Raw genomic sequence first — 16502 nt, forward strand, 5'->3', positions numbered from 1 at the left:
CCCCTCCATTCAGAGTGCCCCCCGATCAACATTGCTGCCCACCCCCCCCACACACACACAGGGCACAGGGCAGGCCATGGACAGGGAGCCCAGCCAGGAGCCTCCTCCAGGTCTACCTGCTGTTCTCAGCCCCCAGCTGCAGAACCTGGGACCAGCTTCTGAGAGGGCATTAGGGCCAGGCTGCCCGGGAGGATAAACCCTCCCTAAGTCTCCAGCTGTCCCCCGCTCAGCGGCCCTCCTGAACCCCCATTCTCCTTTGGGGCATGAAGCAGAGAAGGAGCACAGGCCTGGGGTGCGGGGACCCAGCCCCGGGATGTCCCAGCCCTCCCCCAAGTGCCCCGGGGACTCACGCTGCTCGGAGCTGTCCGGAGCACACACCCCCTCCGGCTTGGGACAGTCAGGGACAGGGACGGGGACGGAGGACACCTCCAGCTGCAGGGACCGCTGCCTCCTCCCTCTGCCCTCCTCCTGCCAATGAGCTCATCTGTCTGGGTCCTACCCCACCCCTTCGCCGGAGAGGCAATCTGGACAGGACCGGGCAGGAGGCAGGAGAGACGCGATGGGGGGGCAATGGTTGCCCATCGGCCTGTCCCCAGAGCCCCTTGGCCGTGAGACTGGGCCGCAGAGGACCCTGGGAGGAGGGTTCAGAGAGAGAGTTTGACTCCAGCCCGCCTTGCTGGACCGAGCTGCGTGCCTGCGGCTGGTTTGGTGCAGGCTGAGAATGTCCTGTTAACCCCCGCAGCACCTGCAGTGTGTGTGTGTGGGGGGGGGCACGGGAGTGAGGGAAGGGCTGGGAGCAGATGCTAGGAGGTCCTTGGAAAGTTTGTCCAGGAAGCAGCCCCCACCCCACAATTAAGCTCAAGAAGGATTGGGGTGCCAAAAGTTAACCCATTAAAGCAGCCTCCATCCTGAAGTTGGGGCCGTTTTCTAATGGGGGGGAGCTCAGCCCAGCACCCTCCCACCCCAGTAAATTGGGGGAGGGGGGCTCCCTGCCAGGCTCCTGGGTTCTTAAATGGCTGAGTCAGCTCAGCTTACTACCTGCAGAGGCAGGTAACAATGGGGGGGGGGCGGTCAGCAGGCAGCTGACCGCAGCAAGAGGAGAAGCCAGGGAAAGGGAATCCGGCTAACTGGTCACTCGGAGGGAATCCTCTCAAAACAGCCTCAGAGACCACCCTCCCTCTGGGCCTAGGGTCTGGCTGAGGAGCTGGCCTCTACCCATCACTGCTGGTCTCTCCTGTCCCCCCTACCCCCCAACACTTTCTTTGTCTGCCTCTGTCTCTCTGTACCTATCTCTGTCTCTGTTTCTGTCTCTGTCTCTCTGTCTCTGTCTCTGTCTCTCTCTGTCTCTCTGTCTCTCTGTCTCTCTCTGTCTCTCTCTCTCTCTCTCTCTCTCTCTCTCTCTCTCCCTCCCCCACCCCCCCACTTCAACCCAGAAACTTCATAGCGGATTGTCAGGCTAACCGCTTCCAAGGAGCCTGGCAGAACCCTCCCTCCCCCCTCCCCCGCCCCAGGAAATAATTGCTTTCTCCTTAAAGTCTAGGAGAGCTTGACAGCCCCTTGGCATGGCCCCATCTATGCCGGCAGCCCCGAAAAGCTGCTTTCCAGGGCATTTCTTAGCTGGAAACCCTGAAAGCCTAAAGCCCATTCCTCCTCACCCCTCATTCAGGTGGGGGCCTGGGTCCACTGCACATCTCCACTCTCAAGGGGCTTCCTGCAAGGAAGGTGCAAAAGGAGCACAATCCTTTTCGTGCCCACCCTGACCCTGGGGGTTCTGGGAGTAGGGGGTTGGGGGGGGAACCTCAAGGGAGTCCCAGAGACAGTTTGCAGAGCTGGAGAGAAGCTCCCCTGAAGCCTGGGTGAGGGTTTGAGGATTTCTCGGCCGCGCTCTATGGATGTGAAATCCCTCCAGCCGCTAATGCTTTTCTCAAACACTTTTCCTGCCCAAGTGCGGGAGTCTCCTGATGTTCTGTAGGGCAGAGCTGGGGTGTGGAGGGAGGGAGTCAAGCTGAGGGGGAGGTTCTAATCCTCTTCATAAGCCACTTTCTCCTGACCTTGGAGAGTGACCCGGTGGGTCTGGATCCACCAGGCGGGGGGTGGGGGGGGTGGGGGTGGAGTGGAGGGAAGCAGGGCCAGAGGCAGGATTCTTCAGGGACCCTCTGCGGAGCCCAGCCTGGTGAAGGCAGCTGGAAGGAGGAGCCTGGCTAGAGCTGGCGCCTCCTCCCAGGACAGCATCTAAAGATATCCGGGACCGCCCACCGCTCTCTCGGGGTCGGGGTCACTTTCCTCGGTCTTGGCTCCCCCTCGGCCCGCCCTGGCCTCCCGCTGTGGGGAGGGAAATCTGACCCCGGGTAAAAATAAAGTGCCCGCAGCCCTGCTGAGTGCCTGCCTGGCCCCTTTGATATGGTGTCAAAACCGATCTCCCTGGGGTGGAGGGGCTGGGCTTTTTGGGGGCACAGAGCACTTTGCGAGGAGCTGGAGCTGAGAGAGAGCCCCGTGCAGCCAGCCCAAGCTGCAACGCCTTCATTGGCACCGAGGACTCTGTGTCAGTTCCACATCAAGGCAAGCCTGTTCCAACAGACTTCCCATCCTTCGACTGTGATCGATCTCCGGGGTTTCACCAGAAGACCTCATTCCCTCCGTTTCAGCTCCCGGCAGGCTGGGACGGGGCGCCAGGCCCTGTCCCCTCCCCCACGCACCCCCACGCAAACGGCTGCCCCTCGCCCAGTCCCTAAGCCTCTGGGTGCACATCTGTCTGGGTCAGCTCTCGGGGGGGATGAACCCAAGGGAAAAGTCTGCTCTGGGTCGAGTTACTCAAGCAGGGAATTCCAGACTCTGGGGTACACACTGGTCTCCAGGACCCCCCCCACCCAACCAACCTCTCCTGTCTGCCCCCACATCCCCAGGAGCAGGGGCTCGTGCCCGAGCCTGGAGGAGCTCTAAACTCAGGAATCCAGGGCTGAGCATCCCCCTCCCCTCTCCCCTCTGTCCTGGCCGCAGGCGCATATTGCTCTTAACAATCCCAGGAGCTGAAGAACGCGCCTTTCACCGCGAGGCTTCTGCAGAAGCTTGTGTAACCGCTCAAGGTCATAGCCCAATAAATGAAGGCACTGGCATGGGACTCCAGAGCCGTGGCCCCGGGCCCCCGGGCCCCGGCCAGGCCGCAGCATAGAGACATTCAGTACTTCCCGGGAAGGGTCAGGGGACCCTGGTCTCTCTGCAGCCCCCAGGGACCCAGGGGTGAGAAGGAAGGAGGCAGGCGGGGGAGGTTGGTGCGGCTGTCACAGGCATCAGGCCGTGAGGTGGGAACAGGCTGCCAATTTTGGGGGGGGAGGGGGGAAATGCCACACCCAGCGGCGGTGGGGGTCACTTCTGGCAGGGCTCAGGGGATCATGTGAGGCCAGGGGCTGAATCCAAACCCTGCAGAGCCACACTCAGCCCTTTGGTCTCCCTCCCAGGCGCGGGTCACCAGGTTTGTTTGCTTGGGGTGTTTGTTTTGTTTGGGGACCATGCTCAGGGCTTACTCCTGGCTCTGTGCTCAGGGATCACTTCTGACAGGGCTCAAGGCACAGATCATATGGGGTGCTGGGGATGGAACTGGGGTGAACTGAGTGCAAAGCAAATGCCTTGCCCACGGTTCTAGCTCTCCAGCTCAAGGCTGCTGAGATTGAACCCAGGGACGGGGCTTGCAGGGTAGCACGAGGGAGGGGTGCTGAGGAGAGGGGTCCCCAAACCAACCCCAGAGCACTGTAGCTGGCCCTCACTCCAGCCTGGCGGTAGACGCTTGCTGATTTGTCCAGCCCCAGGCTGGATTGCTGCCCTCCGTATCCCTCCCACCCCAGTCAGCAGGTGTCTCCTGCACCCCAGAAGGGAGACCCAGGGAGTATAACTGGGTATAAACTCAGAGGCGGCTCAAGGGTGGATTCTCCATGGGTTGACCTGAGTTGAGAAGTAGCGAGTGCAGGACCTCGGACTCTGCAAGATGAGTGGTCTAGCGGGACCCTTAGGGAGCTCCGGGACTTATAAGGAGGCAGGCGGTGGCAGCTGCAAGTTCTTTTCCTCCATCATTCCTTCACGGCAGTGTCCAGAGGCTGCGCCGCGCGCACAGGCGGGTCCACGGGAGAGGTCACCAACCCTGCGGCAGACACTCCAGGGGACCTAGCTAGCCGTGTTCCCAATACCCCAACGCACCGTCCCTACGCCTCCGCCGCGCGGCGTCTCCCCGTCCCCACCCCCGTCCCACCCCACCTATCTCCCAGGCACCTCGGTGCATGGGATGCGGTGGGCTGAGCCACCCCGGTGCGGCTCCGGAGTGTGCGCGCGCGCGTGTGTGCATGCGTGTGTGTGTGTCCGCGTGTGTCCGCGCGTGTGTGTATGTGTGTGTGTGTGTGTGTCCGCGCGCGCCCCAGCTTCTCCACGGGCTCGGGGACCACCAGGCAGGGCGCGCCGGGCCGAGTGCGCAGCGCGCGGGGGCGCCCGGTTCGGCGGCGGCCACCGCCCCTCCTGCGGCTGGAGCGTTTCCAGAGCAGAGGCGCAGCGTCGCTGCCTCTGCGCCCGCTCGCCCGCCGGTCCTCCTGCTCCTCCTCCTCCGCGTGCTCCTCCTTCTCCTCGCGGGGCCCTGGGCTGCCGCTCCCGCAGCCGGCTCCTCCTCTCCCGCCCTCCCCCTGCCTCGCGCTGTCTCCCCGCTAACTTTCCGAGCGGCGGCGCAGAGCTCTCGCGGCCGGCTTTGGGGGCCCCACTGCAGACCGCGGGCACCCCGCGCGCCCCGTGCCCCGTATCCCAGCCCCGCGCCCCAGGCGCGCTCCGGAGAGACCTGAACGATGTCCGGGGCTGGGGACCGAGGCCAAGCCGGGGCCAGATGGCTGGGCACTGGGCTTTTGGGTAAGGCAGCCCCAGCTTGGTGTCTTCTGCCTGTGCGCCTTCCCCCGCGGCTCCCACCCCCACCCCCAGGAGGGCACTCTGGGATGGGGTGGGCATTCGAGGGCGCCACCACTGCCGCCCGTCTTTGGCTCCCCCGCTCCCCGGGGCCCCTGGCACCCACAGCCTCCCAGGGGTACTTTGCTGGCGCTGGCGCCCCAGCGCCTGCCAGCTCAGAGTTCCGATGTTTAAGGTGTGTTGGGGGAGGGCGTCCGTGTCTTGGGTGTGGGGGCCTGCACGTGGGATTGTTGGATGGGGCGTGGGGGGAGGGTTTCTACCTCTGCCCAGAGCTGTGGCAACTTGGCCGCGGCTATCCCAGGCAACAGCGTGAGCCAACGTGGGCAGGGGGTGGGGGAGGCGCTTGCTCCACCACCGCCGCTGCTGCTGCCGTATTTTTTTTTTTCTTCTGTTGGGTTCCTCTTCCTCTGCCTGGTACCGCGGCTTCCCGGCAGCCCCTAGAGAGCACTGCAAAGGGTTGGAGGCACCTGGGAGACCCTCTGGGCACACCCTCCCACTCCATCCCCCAACCCCTTTTAGGAAGGGTCTGTCTCTCTTATAATGGGATTCCACAGGGGGCTCTGCTCCTGGATCTTCAGTCTGGGGGTTGAGGAGGGAGAAGGCACCCAGGCCCAGGCCGCTGCTTGCCGGGACATTCAGCGTTTATTCATATGAGCCCTGCAGTTCTGCTGTCAGGGAATGCGGTGGTTTTCGGGTCCAGCCTGGAAGTCAAGTCCCGGTCAATCAGTCTGGCCCCTGCTCCAGTCCTCCAGACAGCCTCTTTCTGTCCTGGGACCTAGCTTTTGGCAGCATCCCTCACCCCGTGATTAGCACCCCCTCCCCATTAGTTTAGGCATTTGGGCTGGAAACGGGGAGATGAAGTCCAGAGGGTCACTTACAAGACTTTCTGCCTGCTCGTTGCATCTGGTAATTGGGGGAAGTTCCTGCCTATCACAGCTGGGAAGAAGGCAGGGGGCTTCCCAGCCCAGGGGGTCTGATCCCCTGCTCCCCCCCTCCACTGCCCCTCTCTAATCAGTCCAGTCCCCATGGTGACCGGGGTAGGAGAGGGCTTCTGGGAGAATACTGGATCCCATGGTCACTTAATTACTCATCACATTTCCGGCTGCCCCCTGCTGTCAGGGTGGGGGATGGTGGTGGGACCCAGCGCTTAGCATGTGCCTCTGACCACAGTGCACACTGCATGCATGTGTGTATATGTGTGTGTGTCTGGAGGGGGAAACTGTCCTCCCGGTGAAGCCACCCCCTCCTCAGAAGACTGTCCAGCCGCCAAGACCAGGTAGGAGAGGGGCCCTTGCGGTGTCTATGGGAGTCCCTAACTGGCCCTGGCCGGGCTGGTGGTTGGCAGGTGGGAGATGCCCAGTTGGCTGCCACCCCTACCCAAATCCCTGCCCCTCTGGTCTGCAGAGGGAATGCCCCTCGGATTACCCTGCTACCTGGCGCACACAGCTTCTGCTAAGCCCTCAGGTCTTTTGAGAAAGGGACCCAGACGCCATCCTGGCTGTCAGCCTGTGGGTGACATGACATGGTGATGACAAGTTGTCAGCTGGGGCTGCTCGGGACAGGCAGACAGAAGCAGGATCCAGAGAAGAAAGCGGCTTGGCCAAGTGTGCATGGCGGGCTGGTGGCCAACTAGGACCACCGGTGGTCAACCCAGGTCTCTGGGCGCTTGGACAGTCTGGAGGGGGGGACAAAGGCTGATGGGTGGAAGGGTGACAAGCTCAGGAACAAGGGTATGGCAGGAGAGGGGCTGGGTTAGGGGCGCCCCATCCTACAGCTGGAGACAAAGGTGGCCTTTGACCCCTGACCCCTAGCAAGACCCCCTCTTCCCACAATGGAGGTCGCAGTCTCCAAGGCTCTCTGCTGAGGGGAGGCTTATGGGGGTGCCAGTCCCTCTGCAAGCTGGAACTGGTAATCTGCCGCCCTGCCCACCCCTTGTTTCCTGATTTGCTTAATTGCTGTGATCTGCCTCTAATAATCACTTGTGAGGGTGCCGGGCTGGCGACAGAACCGTCTTCCCCTGGGTTGTATTTACAGGGAGCCCGCCTCCTGGGGCTCAGAGACAGAGAGGGAGCTCAGAGGCACTGGAGGAAGGGGGTGAAGGGGGAGACAGGAGGCAGAGAGACCCCAGGCCAAACCTGTCCCTGGAGATGCAGACCTGGACGTCAAAGATGCTCAGAGGGCCCAAGCCTCAGCTTTACCCATGTCCATCCTGGCACCACATGGTCCCCCGAGCACCAAACAGGGGAGAAACCTCCCCTCCTCGTGCCGGCACCAAAGGGTGCAGCCCCCAACCCAATCCAAAAGGGCCAGAAAGATGGCCCAATGGGCTGAGCCGAGACTTTGCATGCCGGAGACCAGGGCTCCATACCCAAAACCGCATGGTCCCCCAAGCACCAAAGGGAGTGACCAATGCCGCCCCCCCCCACCCCGCCACACACACACACACACACACACACACACACACACACACACACACTCCAAGCACAGAGCCAGGAGGCATAGCTCCTGAGCACAACCTGGTAATGGCCCCAAACCAAACCAAAAGATTGACCTGCCCCCCCAACATGACCAGGTGACCTGGCCCAGCCTCTCCTTTTCCACTGGGAAAGGCCTGCGAGCCAGTGCCGGGCTCGCTGCTACTCTTGTTTGCAAAACTGGGCTTGTTGAGCCTCGGTGGGTCTCAGGGGCCTCTCTCAGGGCAAAGCTCTTGGGGCCAGGGGTGGGGCAGGAAGCTGCAGGTTGCCAGGCAGGACAGAGCTGGAATATTTCCTTTGTGTCTGCACCAGGGGCCTTGCCAGCCTCAGCCCTGCCTCCCAGAGCCCCCCAGGGCCTGCGTCCCAGGAGAGGGGCTTGTCCAGCCGGACCTCCACGCACTTTCCGCCTCCCCGCCAGCTTGGAGCCTGCCCTGGGCCCTGGTGTGTTTGCTTCCCATTAAAGTCAGCCGTGTTTCCACCTGCCGCGCCAGGCAAGTCCCAGGAGCTAAACTTAGAGTAGTCCCCCACCCCCCTCCCCGTGACTGATCCCCGGATGTGGGGAAAGTGGCCGACTTGTGCTGGCACTCGCCGGGAATGTCCCACGGTGACCGGAACATTCCGCTGGTGTGATACTGGCTCCTTCACCCACTTGGCTTTTGGGGCCGCGGCTGGCAGTGCTCAGGGCTTCCTCCTTTTGGTGCTCAGAGGACCCTCGGTGGTGCTGGGGATGAAACCAGCAGCAGTGGGCGGTGGGCAGGGGCCGAGGAGGCAGGTGATGCTGCATGCAAGGCCGGAAGCTTAGCCTCTGTGCTATTACTCTCTGGACTTCCTTTTTCATTTTTTTCTTCCTTTTTTCCTTCATTCATTCCATTCCGTTTTCATTTCATTTTTTCATTTTAATAAGCAATAAGGGCGGGAGCGGTAGCACAGTGGGTAGGGCGTTTGCCTTGCATGCGGCTGGCCCGACCGAGCTGGGTTCGATTCCTCCGCCCTTCTCAGAGAGCCCGGCAAGCTACTGAGAGTATCTCCCCTGCACGGCAAAGCCTGGCAAGCTACCGGTGACATATTCGATATTCCAAACACAGTAACAACAAGTCTCACAATGGAGACGTTACTGGGCCCGCTCCAGCAAATCTATGTGAACAACGGGAGGACAGTAGTGACAGTGACAATGAACAACATAGAACAGCAGTGGGTGGGGTGTCCCGGAGAATGGCTCCCCAGGAGAGCCGTTGCCTGCCTTGTATAAGGGCCAGGGTTCAATCCACCGCTGCAAAATGAAACATAAAATAAAATGGGGGAGTCTGGAGGCCATCTTCAGACAGAACCCCTGCACCCAGACGAGGAACGGTGTGTGTGTGGGGCGGTAGGGGGCCAGGACTCACGGCATGCTAGCTCAATGCTGAGGCCTGAATGAGCAAAGGCGGGGCTATGGGTTCCACAGAGCACAGACGTGAGGACCGACTCACCAGTGCCGTGGTGCGGGGTGGAGGGCCCCGTCTCAGACGCTTTCCTGCACACCTCTCTGTTAGAAGGAGCTCAGCTGAGACCCAGCACAGAATGTCCTTCTCAGTTGCCTCAGTTTCCCCAACTATTGCCTGCAAGATGGCCCCGGGGGAAAATCTAGAGGATGTGTGGCTGCCAGGACCTTCTTGGCCAACCAACACTGGACATTGCATTCAGGTGCCCTGGTTTCCTCCAGGCCTGTGGTGGAGCCAGTCCTGTCCCCTCCATCCCCTTCTGTGTCTTCCCCCTGCCCCCTGCCCAGGATGCCTAGAACTGAGCAGGGGATTCACGCAACCCTTCCCACTCCTTCACAGGGTGGCTCTGCCCAGGCTCCCTGGTTTGGGCACATGCCCACCGGATGTGGCCTCTCTGCCTTTCTCAAGGTCAGCTGCCCAGGGAGAACCGCCTCACTCTCTGGGCCTGGCTTGGTCATCCAGGGTCCTGTCCCTGCCCGCCCCCCCCCCCCATCTCCCCATCCCCCTGCACAGCCTGAAAGCAGGAGTGGGGCAGGTCTAGGGCTCAGCTCTCCTTGGTGCCTTAGCTCCAGCAGCACGTGGGGCTTGAGGCTCCCGGAACCATCTCTGCCTTCGCCCGCCCCCCCTGGGGCCTCACTCTGAGAGCTGGGGAGTCCTGAGAGTATTCAGGTGAAGCCAGCCACCTCCACGCCCGCTAATCAGGCAGAACTGCAGCGTCATGGCCAGGCCCGCGGGAGACGGCTGGTCTCGTGCCTGGACTCTTGTGTGCGCTGCTTTGGTTCGGTTCGGTTTGGTTTGTTTTGATTTGGTTTGCTTCAGTTTATTTTGGTTCAGTTTGGTTCGGTTCAGGTAGGTTTGGTTCGGTTCGGTTTGGTGGTGTCAAAGCAGCCACAAGGCTCTCACTTCGGACGCAAGCAGCATCTTTGGAGCTCTGGGATCCTGCTTCTGAGCGCACGGGGGCGAAGGGGGGGCGTTGACCCCTGACTTGGGTCCCCCTGTCTTGTCCTCACACAGGGGTGTCTGAGCCTTGTTCTCCCGGTGCAGTGCTCCTTGGGGCCAGATGCTCTCCTGCCTGGGTTTGGGGGGAGGCCTGGGCTCCTAGAGGCTCTTCTTTCCCACCAGTCCTCTGCCACCCTCGGGGCTTGGTTGGGGGGCTAGTGGGGAGTGGGAAATGGTGGGGTTCTCCCACCAGGAGGTCATCTTTTCTACTGGATGGGAGAACCCGGAGCTGCTCCCGACATCTGGCTGGGGTCGGAGTGTGAAGAGAGCGAGCAGGGATCAAGGTGCCAAGCTTCATCCCTGACTCCACAGAGGGACTTGTGAGCCTGCCAGGACTGATCCTTGAGCAGAGTCAGGAGTGAGCCATGAGCACGGCTGAGTGAAGAAACAGAATGAAAGGAAGAAAGGGAGGAAGGACGGAAGAAGAAAGGGAGAGAAAGGAAAGAAAGGGATGCAGAAAGGGAAAAAGGATGAAATTAAATAGAGAGGAAGAGAGAATGAAAGAAAAAGAAAAGAGACAGGAAGAAACAAGAAAGAAAAATGAGAGAGAGAGAAAAAGAGAAAGAAAGAGAGAAGGAAGGAATGGGAGGAAGGAAGGAATGGGAGGAAGAGAGGGAGGGAGGGAGGGAAGGAGGGAGAGAGGGAAGGAAAGGAGGCAGGCAGGCAGGCTGCACCCCACATCCTCGGGGCCCTGGCTGAGGGCTCTGCAGGCAGTGCAGTCCACCGGGGCCGTGCCATAAAGTTGGCTGCCATTCGCTCCCATGCTGGGCCCCTGAGTTCACTGTGCTGCTCCATTTCTGTGATTTGTATGTTGAGGGGAGAACGAGCTCTGCCTCGTGGCTCACCAGGAGGCAGGGATGAGGCTGTCTGCGGTGACCTCCCTGTTCATGAGCCAGGGCCCTGGCCCGGACTCCCCAGTGCTGTGTGACTTGGTGCCAGTCACCTGACCTCTCTGGGTCTCAACTTTTCTTTTTTTTTAATAAGTCAATGTAGGGGGTGGAGAGATAGCACAGCAGGTAGGGCGTTTGCCTTGCACGCGGCCAACCCGGGTTCGATTCCCAGCATCCCATATGGTCCCCTGAGCACTGCCAGGAGTAACTCCTGAGTGCAGAGCCAGGAGTAACCCCTGTGCATTGCGAGGTGTGACCCAAAAAGAAAAAAAAATAAGTCAATGTATTCTTTTTTTTTTTAAATTTTTATTAGTGAGACACCATGAAGTACAGTTGTAGACTTACAAATTTTGTGCTTGGGTTTCAATTATACAATGATCAAATACCCATCCCACCACCAGTGCCCATTTCCCACCACCACGGATCCCAGTATCCCTCCCACCTCCCATCCCCCCCCATCCCACCCTGCCTCTGTGGCAGGGAGTTCCATTTTGTTCTCTCTCTCCTTTTGAGTGTTGTGGTTTGCAAAAGAGGCATTGAGTGGCAATCATGTTCGGTCTATAGTCTACTTTCAGCATGCTTCTCCCATCCTGGGAGGATCCTCCCAACACCCTTTATTTGGTGCTCCCTTCTCCATCTGAGCTGCCTTTTCCCCTAGCATGTGTGGCTGGCCTCCAAGCCATGGAGCAAAATTTCTGGTACTAATCTCGGCCATTCTTGGGTGCTAGTCTCCTATTTTGTTGCTTTATGTTCTCTGGGCCTCAACTTCTTCATCTGTCCAGAGAAGGGCTCTGCCTGACTTTGGGCAGCTAGTGAGTGTCAGGGAGAATATGTGTGAACCCCCAGCAAAGCAGTTGTCAAAGAACCTCTGAGATCTGGCTCCTGTTCCTGCTTTTAAGCAATGCAAGTTTCCAGGCTCCACTGTTTTGGTTCTGTGTGTGTGTGTGTGTGTGTGTGTGTGTGTGTGTGTGTGTGTGGTGTTGCATTGTTATGGGGGTTGCTTGGGATCTGAGCCAAGCTCCCGCCGTCTGAGATCCCTGGAGCCAGGGCATCCCCTCCCTCCCCTAGAGGTAAAGTGTCTGCAGGATGAGGCAGGGACTCAGCTGAGCACACTTGGGCTTCGCTTCAGGGCGGGGGGGCTTAAGGCACTGGGCATAGGAGAGAGAGGAAGGTTCTGGACATTCCCAGGACCAGGAGTGAGGAAAGATTAGAAGGGATGGGGATGGGGACAGTGGCAAGACTGGCCACCCAGAACCTAGTGCCGCCTCCCCCGCCAGCCTCGCCTGATCTCTGGGACAGGTCACCTCCATCCCCCCCATTTCCACACCTAGCCCCCCCCACACCCAGCCCAGCCCTCAGCGCCCCATTCTGTTCTCTGGGCTGTCATTGCCAGACACCAGACTCAGCGGGCAAGAACGGGGGTGAGGGGGTCCCTTTGCCTGTCCACCCTCACAAGCTGGGAACTCCCCAGGCTTCAGGGGGCTGCTTCTCTCTCATTCAGTCCCCTCCCCCAAACCTCTGTAGCTTGCAGAAGGAGGAGACTAAGGGCTCCCCTATCCCCCGTGCTCCAAAGTGCAAGGGGGGAAAACAGGGACACCCTCCCGGGTGGGGTGTGGGGACAGCTTTCCTGGGACTGAACCCCAGCCCTGCGGCAGGGAGCTCATTTTCTTGGATTGAGTGACCTCTGCTGGTGACTCCCAGCGCTGCTGAAGGGACTTGGGTCCCCCCTCAGGTTGAGAGGGGCACAAGGGACAATTTGGGGAGGGGGTGCGGTGGCGCGACAGTGCCCTTGAAGCACAGAGTGTCCTAAAGTGAGCACAGCCCAGGTGACAGGGTCCTTCCTGCCTGGCCCAGCCACCCGCCAGGCTGACAGCCCCTTCCTGAAGAAGGCCGCCCTGCGGGAGAGGGCTGTCGGGTGGGGTCTTACTAAGGAGGTGCCCCCACTCCCCGCCGCAGGCCTCCTCCTGCTCCCTGTGTCCCTGTCGCTTGAGGTGTCCGTGGGGAAGGCGGCCACCATCTACGCCGTCAATGGCACCGAGGTCCTGCTGCCCTGCACCTTCTCCAGCTGCTTTGGCTTCGAGAACCTTCGCTTCTGGTGGTCCTACAACAGCAGTGACACCTACAGAATCGTGAGCAACGGGATGGATGGGCGGGGGGGGGGGGGCTACAGCCCCAGCCTCAGCCCTGCCCCCCAGCCCCTCCCCGCTCCCTTCTGTTCTGGTGGCCCCAGGACCCCCTTTACTCCTCCCGGGGACCCCTGTGGGCATCTCCCTTCTGTTCTGGTGGCCCCAGGACCCCCTTTGCTCCTCCCGGGGACCCCCGTAGGCATCTCCCCTCTGTTCTGGTGGCCCCAGGATCCCCTTTGCTCCTCCCGGGGACCCCCATGGGCATCTCCCCTCTGTTCTGGTGGCCCCAGGACCCCCTTTGCTCCTCCTGGGGACCCCCGTGGGCATCTCCCCTCTGTTCTGGTGGCCCCAGGACCCCCTTTGCTCCTCCCAGGGACCCCTGTGGGCATCTCAGAGCCTTCCTAGAAGTGGGGGGAAGCTTAGATGCCAATGCCAGATTACAGGGTCTGCCTGTATCCTCTGTCTGGATGGAAGAAATACCAAGGCTCATGGGAAAGGCTTGATGGGACTTACGGAAGCAGGAGCTGCCCTGGGCGGGTCGCTCTGTGGCCCAGTGCATGTCAGAGGCCCCCTGGGTTCTATCCCGGACTCCACTGAAACAGAACAGGACACAGCGAGGGAAGGAGGCTTACGAAGGTTTGGGGGTTTGGGGTGAGCACACTCCAAGCAGGAAAAGGATCCAATACCCCAGAGTTGTTGGAAGAGGGGGAGCCCAGGGACCGGAGAGACAGTCCAGAGGGGATGGTGCTGGCTTGGCACGCAGCTAACCTGGACTCAATCCCTGGTACCCCATATGGTCTTCTGAACATTACCCGGAGTGATTCCTGAGCACAGAGCAAGGAGTCAACCCTGAGCACAGTCAGGCATGGCCCACACCTACCCCCAAATGGAGAAGATGTCCCCGAGGAGGAAGAAGGGGAAGGGGGAGTGGGTTAGACTGGTCGGGGAGAACCTGTGAGCACCCACTCTACACGCTCCCAGGGGCCCCGCCATCATGGGGGCCCCCAGAAATCCATTCTGAGCTGATGAAGTGCCAAAGACGTGGGTCTTTGGGGTCTGTGGGGGTAAGGTGGGGTATCCAAGGGACCCACATGTGGTGTTAGCCGGCGGCTTGGCATCAGGCGTTCAGGAAGAAAGCAGTATGGAACGCTGCCAGTTAGAAGCCGGCCACACCATCTCCGGGCAAAGGGCCTTGGGAAGGACCCTGGGGGAGTGGGCCAGGCACACACTGGGCCCTCGAGGACCCCAAAGGACCCCGATCCTCTGCTCTCCTCTCACCCACGCAGCTCATCGACGGCACAGTGAAGAATGAGAAGTCTGACCCCAGGGTGAAGCTGAAGAATGACGACCGCATCACGCTGGAGGGGTCGACCAAGGAGAAGGTGAACAACATCTCCATCCTGTTGCGCGACCTGGAGTTCACTGACACGGGGAAATACACCTGCCACGCCAAGAACCCCAAGGAGAACTTCCTGGAGCACCAGGCCACCATCTTCCTCCAGGTCGTCGATAAATGTAGGCAAGGCTGGACGAGTAGGGAAGGATGGGGGAGGGGTGGACGGTGCTAGGGAAAGATGGCTGGGAGGGAGGGGCCGGGTGCCTGACTCAGGGTAACGCTAAAGGCTGCAATTAATTTTTGCGGGGGGGTCACACCTGGCGATGCACAGGGGTTACTCCTGGCTCTGCACTCAGGAATTACTCCTGGCGGTGCTCGGGGGACGAACCATATGGGATGCTGGGAATCGAACCTGGGTTGGCCGCGTGCAAGGCAAACGCCCTGCCTGCTGTGCTATCTCTCCAGCCCCTGCAATTAATTTTTTAAAAATTACATCACCATGAGATACAAAGTTGTTCATGATAGGATTTCAGTTATACAATGTTCCAACACCCGTTCCCTTCAACAGTGCACATTTCCCACCACCTATGTCCCCAATTTCCCTCCTTCCCATCCCCACCCCCAGTCTGCCTTAAGATCATTTTTTTTTAAAGCCAGAACAATAGTACAGTGGACAGGGAGCTTGCCTTGTACACGGCAAGCTCACAAGGCAAGCTCCCTATCCACTGGGTTCTTGAAACCAGAAGTGATCCCTGAGTGCAGAGCTAGGAAGTAAGCCCTGAAAGTAAGTAAGCCCTAGGAAGTACTGACGAATGTGAACCAAAAAAAAAATAAATAAATAATAAAACAAAACCAAACAACAACAACAACAAAAAACATAAAACAATGACAATAAAATTTTTTAAAATTTTATTTGTGGTACCAGGGACGGACCCCAAGGCCTCCCACAAAGTGAGGGATCTAACATGAAGCCCCTCCCCCCTCCCATCTCTGTTTTCTGTCACTTCACTTCCAAGAGGGGCTGGGCTGGGGCCAGAGAGATAGTACAGCGGAGAGAGCATTTGCTTTGCATGCGGATGACCCAGGTTCAGTCCCCGACATCCCATATGGTCCTCTGAGCTCACCAGGAGTAATTCCTGAGCGCAGAGGCAGGAGGAACCCCTGAGCACTGCCAGATGTGTACCCCCCAAAAAATAAAAAGGACTGAAAATTCATCTGGAAATTTCTAATGATGTGCCTGGAATACTTATTTGGCCCCTGGTTCACTGGTTTCCTCCATCCTTGGGGTTTGGGTGTTCTGATTACTGCACATGTGTGGGCCATCAGCATACATGGTCTCCAGGTTCTGGATCTGAGTACAGAGCACTGGAGGGTGTTCAGGCTTGTCCTCGAAGAACTGACACTCCAGGGGCTAGAGAGATAATAGAGGGAGAAGGCACTGGTCTTGCATGCAGCTGACCGGAGTTTGAACCCCGGCAACACTGCATCAGGTCTTCAGGGCTGACTGGGAGTGACTGCTGAGCACAGAGCCAGGAGCACTATGGTGTGACACCAATCCAATCATCGTGCCCCCCCCCCCCCCCCCCCAGTAAAGAACTGCCAGTTCAGGGTTGGACAAGGACAGGAAAGTCACTGTGTGAATTAGGGGCACCACACACACAGTGACAAGGACAGGCACAAGGACAAGTTCTTAGCCCTGGCTGGGTAGAGGCTCCAGGGGCACAGGAATTCTGGGAGTGACTCCTGAGCACTGTACTGGGAGTAGTCCCTAAGCACTGCTGGGGGAGACTCCCCTGGAGCCTGATGCCTCGCTGAGTGGCTCTGATGCTGACCGCAGCGGATGGGTTGGGGACTGGTGCTGGAGCCTGTGACCCCGGGGTCTAGGGGAGTCTGACCGCCCAGTCCCCCCACCCCCACACACCCCTCTTTTCCTGCTCTGGCCACACAGTGGAAGAAGTGGACAACACGGTGACACTCATCATCCTGGCTGCTGTGGGGGGCTTCATCGGGCTCCTGGTCTTCATCATGCTGGTCAAGAAGCTGATCACCTTCATCATTAAGAAGACTCAGGAGAAGAAGTGAGTCGGCCGTGCCGCGCCCGGCCCCTGCTCCCCACCCCCACCCCGTTCTCCTGGCTGGGGTCCCCAGTAGCATAGCTGCCTCCCCTCCGGCTCTCGCCTACCCCGTCCCCCTGACTGGTCCCCTCCTAACGCCCCCTCTCCCCCATCCTCCCACAGGTACAGCCTTAGTGGACCCGCAGCTCA

The 16502-nt window shown here is 59.7% G+C and overlaps 1 protein-coding gene across 1 annotated transcript in view; it reads left to right on the top strand.

The window, feature by feature from the left end:
* The first annotated feature begins 4563 nt into the window (after positions 1-4563).
* Positions 4564-16502, top strand: part of SCN4B (sodium voltage-gated channel beta subunit 4) — an 18528-nt gene continuing 6589 nt past the window's right edge. The window contains exons 1-4 of the mRNA XM_056107563.1: positions 4564-4878; positions 12733-12905; positions 14189-14417; positions 16187-16316. Of these exons, the coding sequence (XP_055963538.1) occupies positions 4818-4878; positions 12733-12905; positions 14189-14417; positions 16187-16316 (593 nt within the window). The 5' untranslated portion in view covers positions 4564-4817. The remainder of the gene's footprint in view (positions 4879-12732; positions 12906-14188; positions 14418-16186; positions 16317-16502) is intronic.

The sequence above is a fragment of the Sorex fumeus genome, unplaced genomic scaffold, assembly GCF_029834395.1.
Source record: "Sorex fumeus unplaced genomic scaffold, SorFum_2.1 ptg000169l, whole genome shotgun sequence".
NCBI classification, from domain to species: domain Eukaryota; kingdom Metazoa; phylum Chordata; class Mammalia; order Eulipotyphla; family Soricidae; genus Sorex; species Sorex fumeus.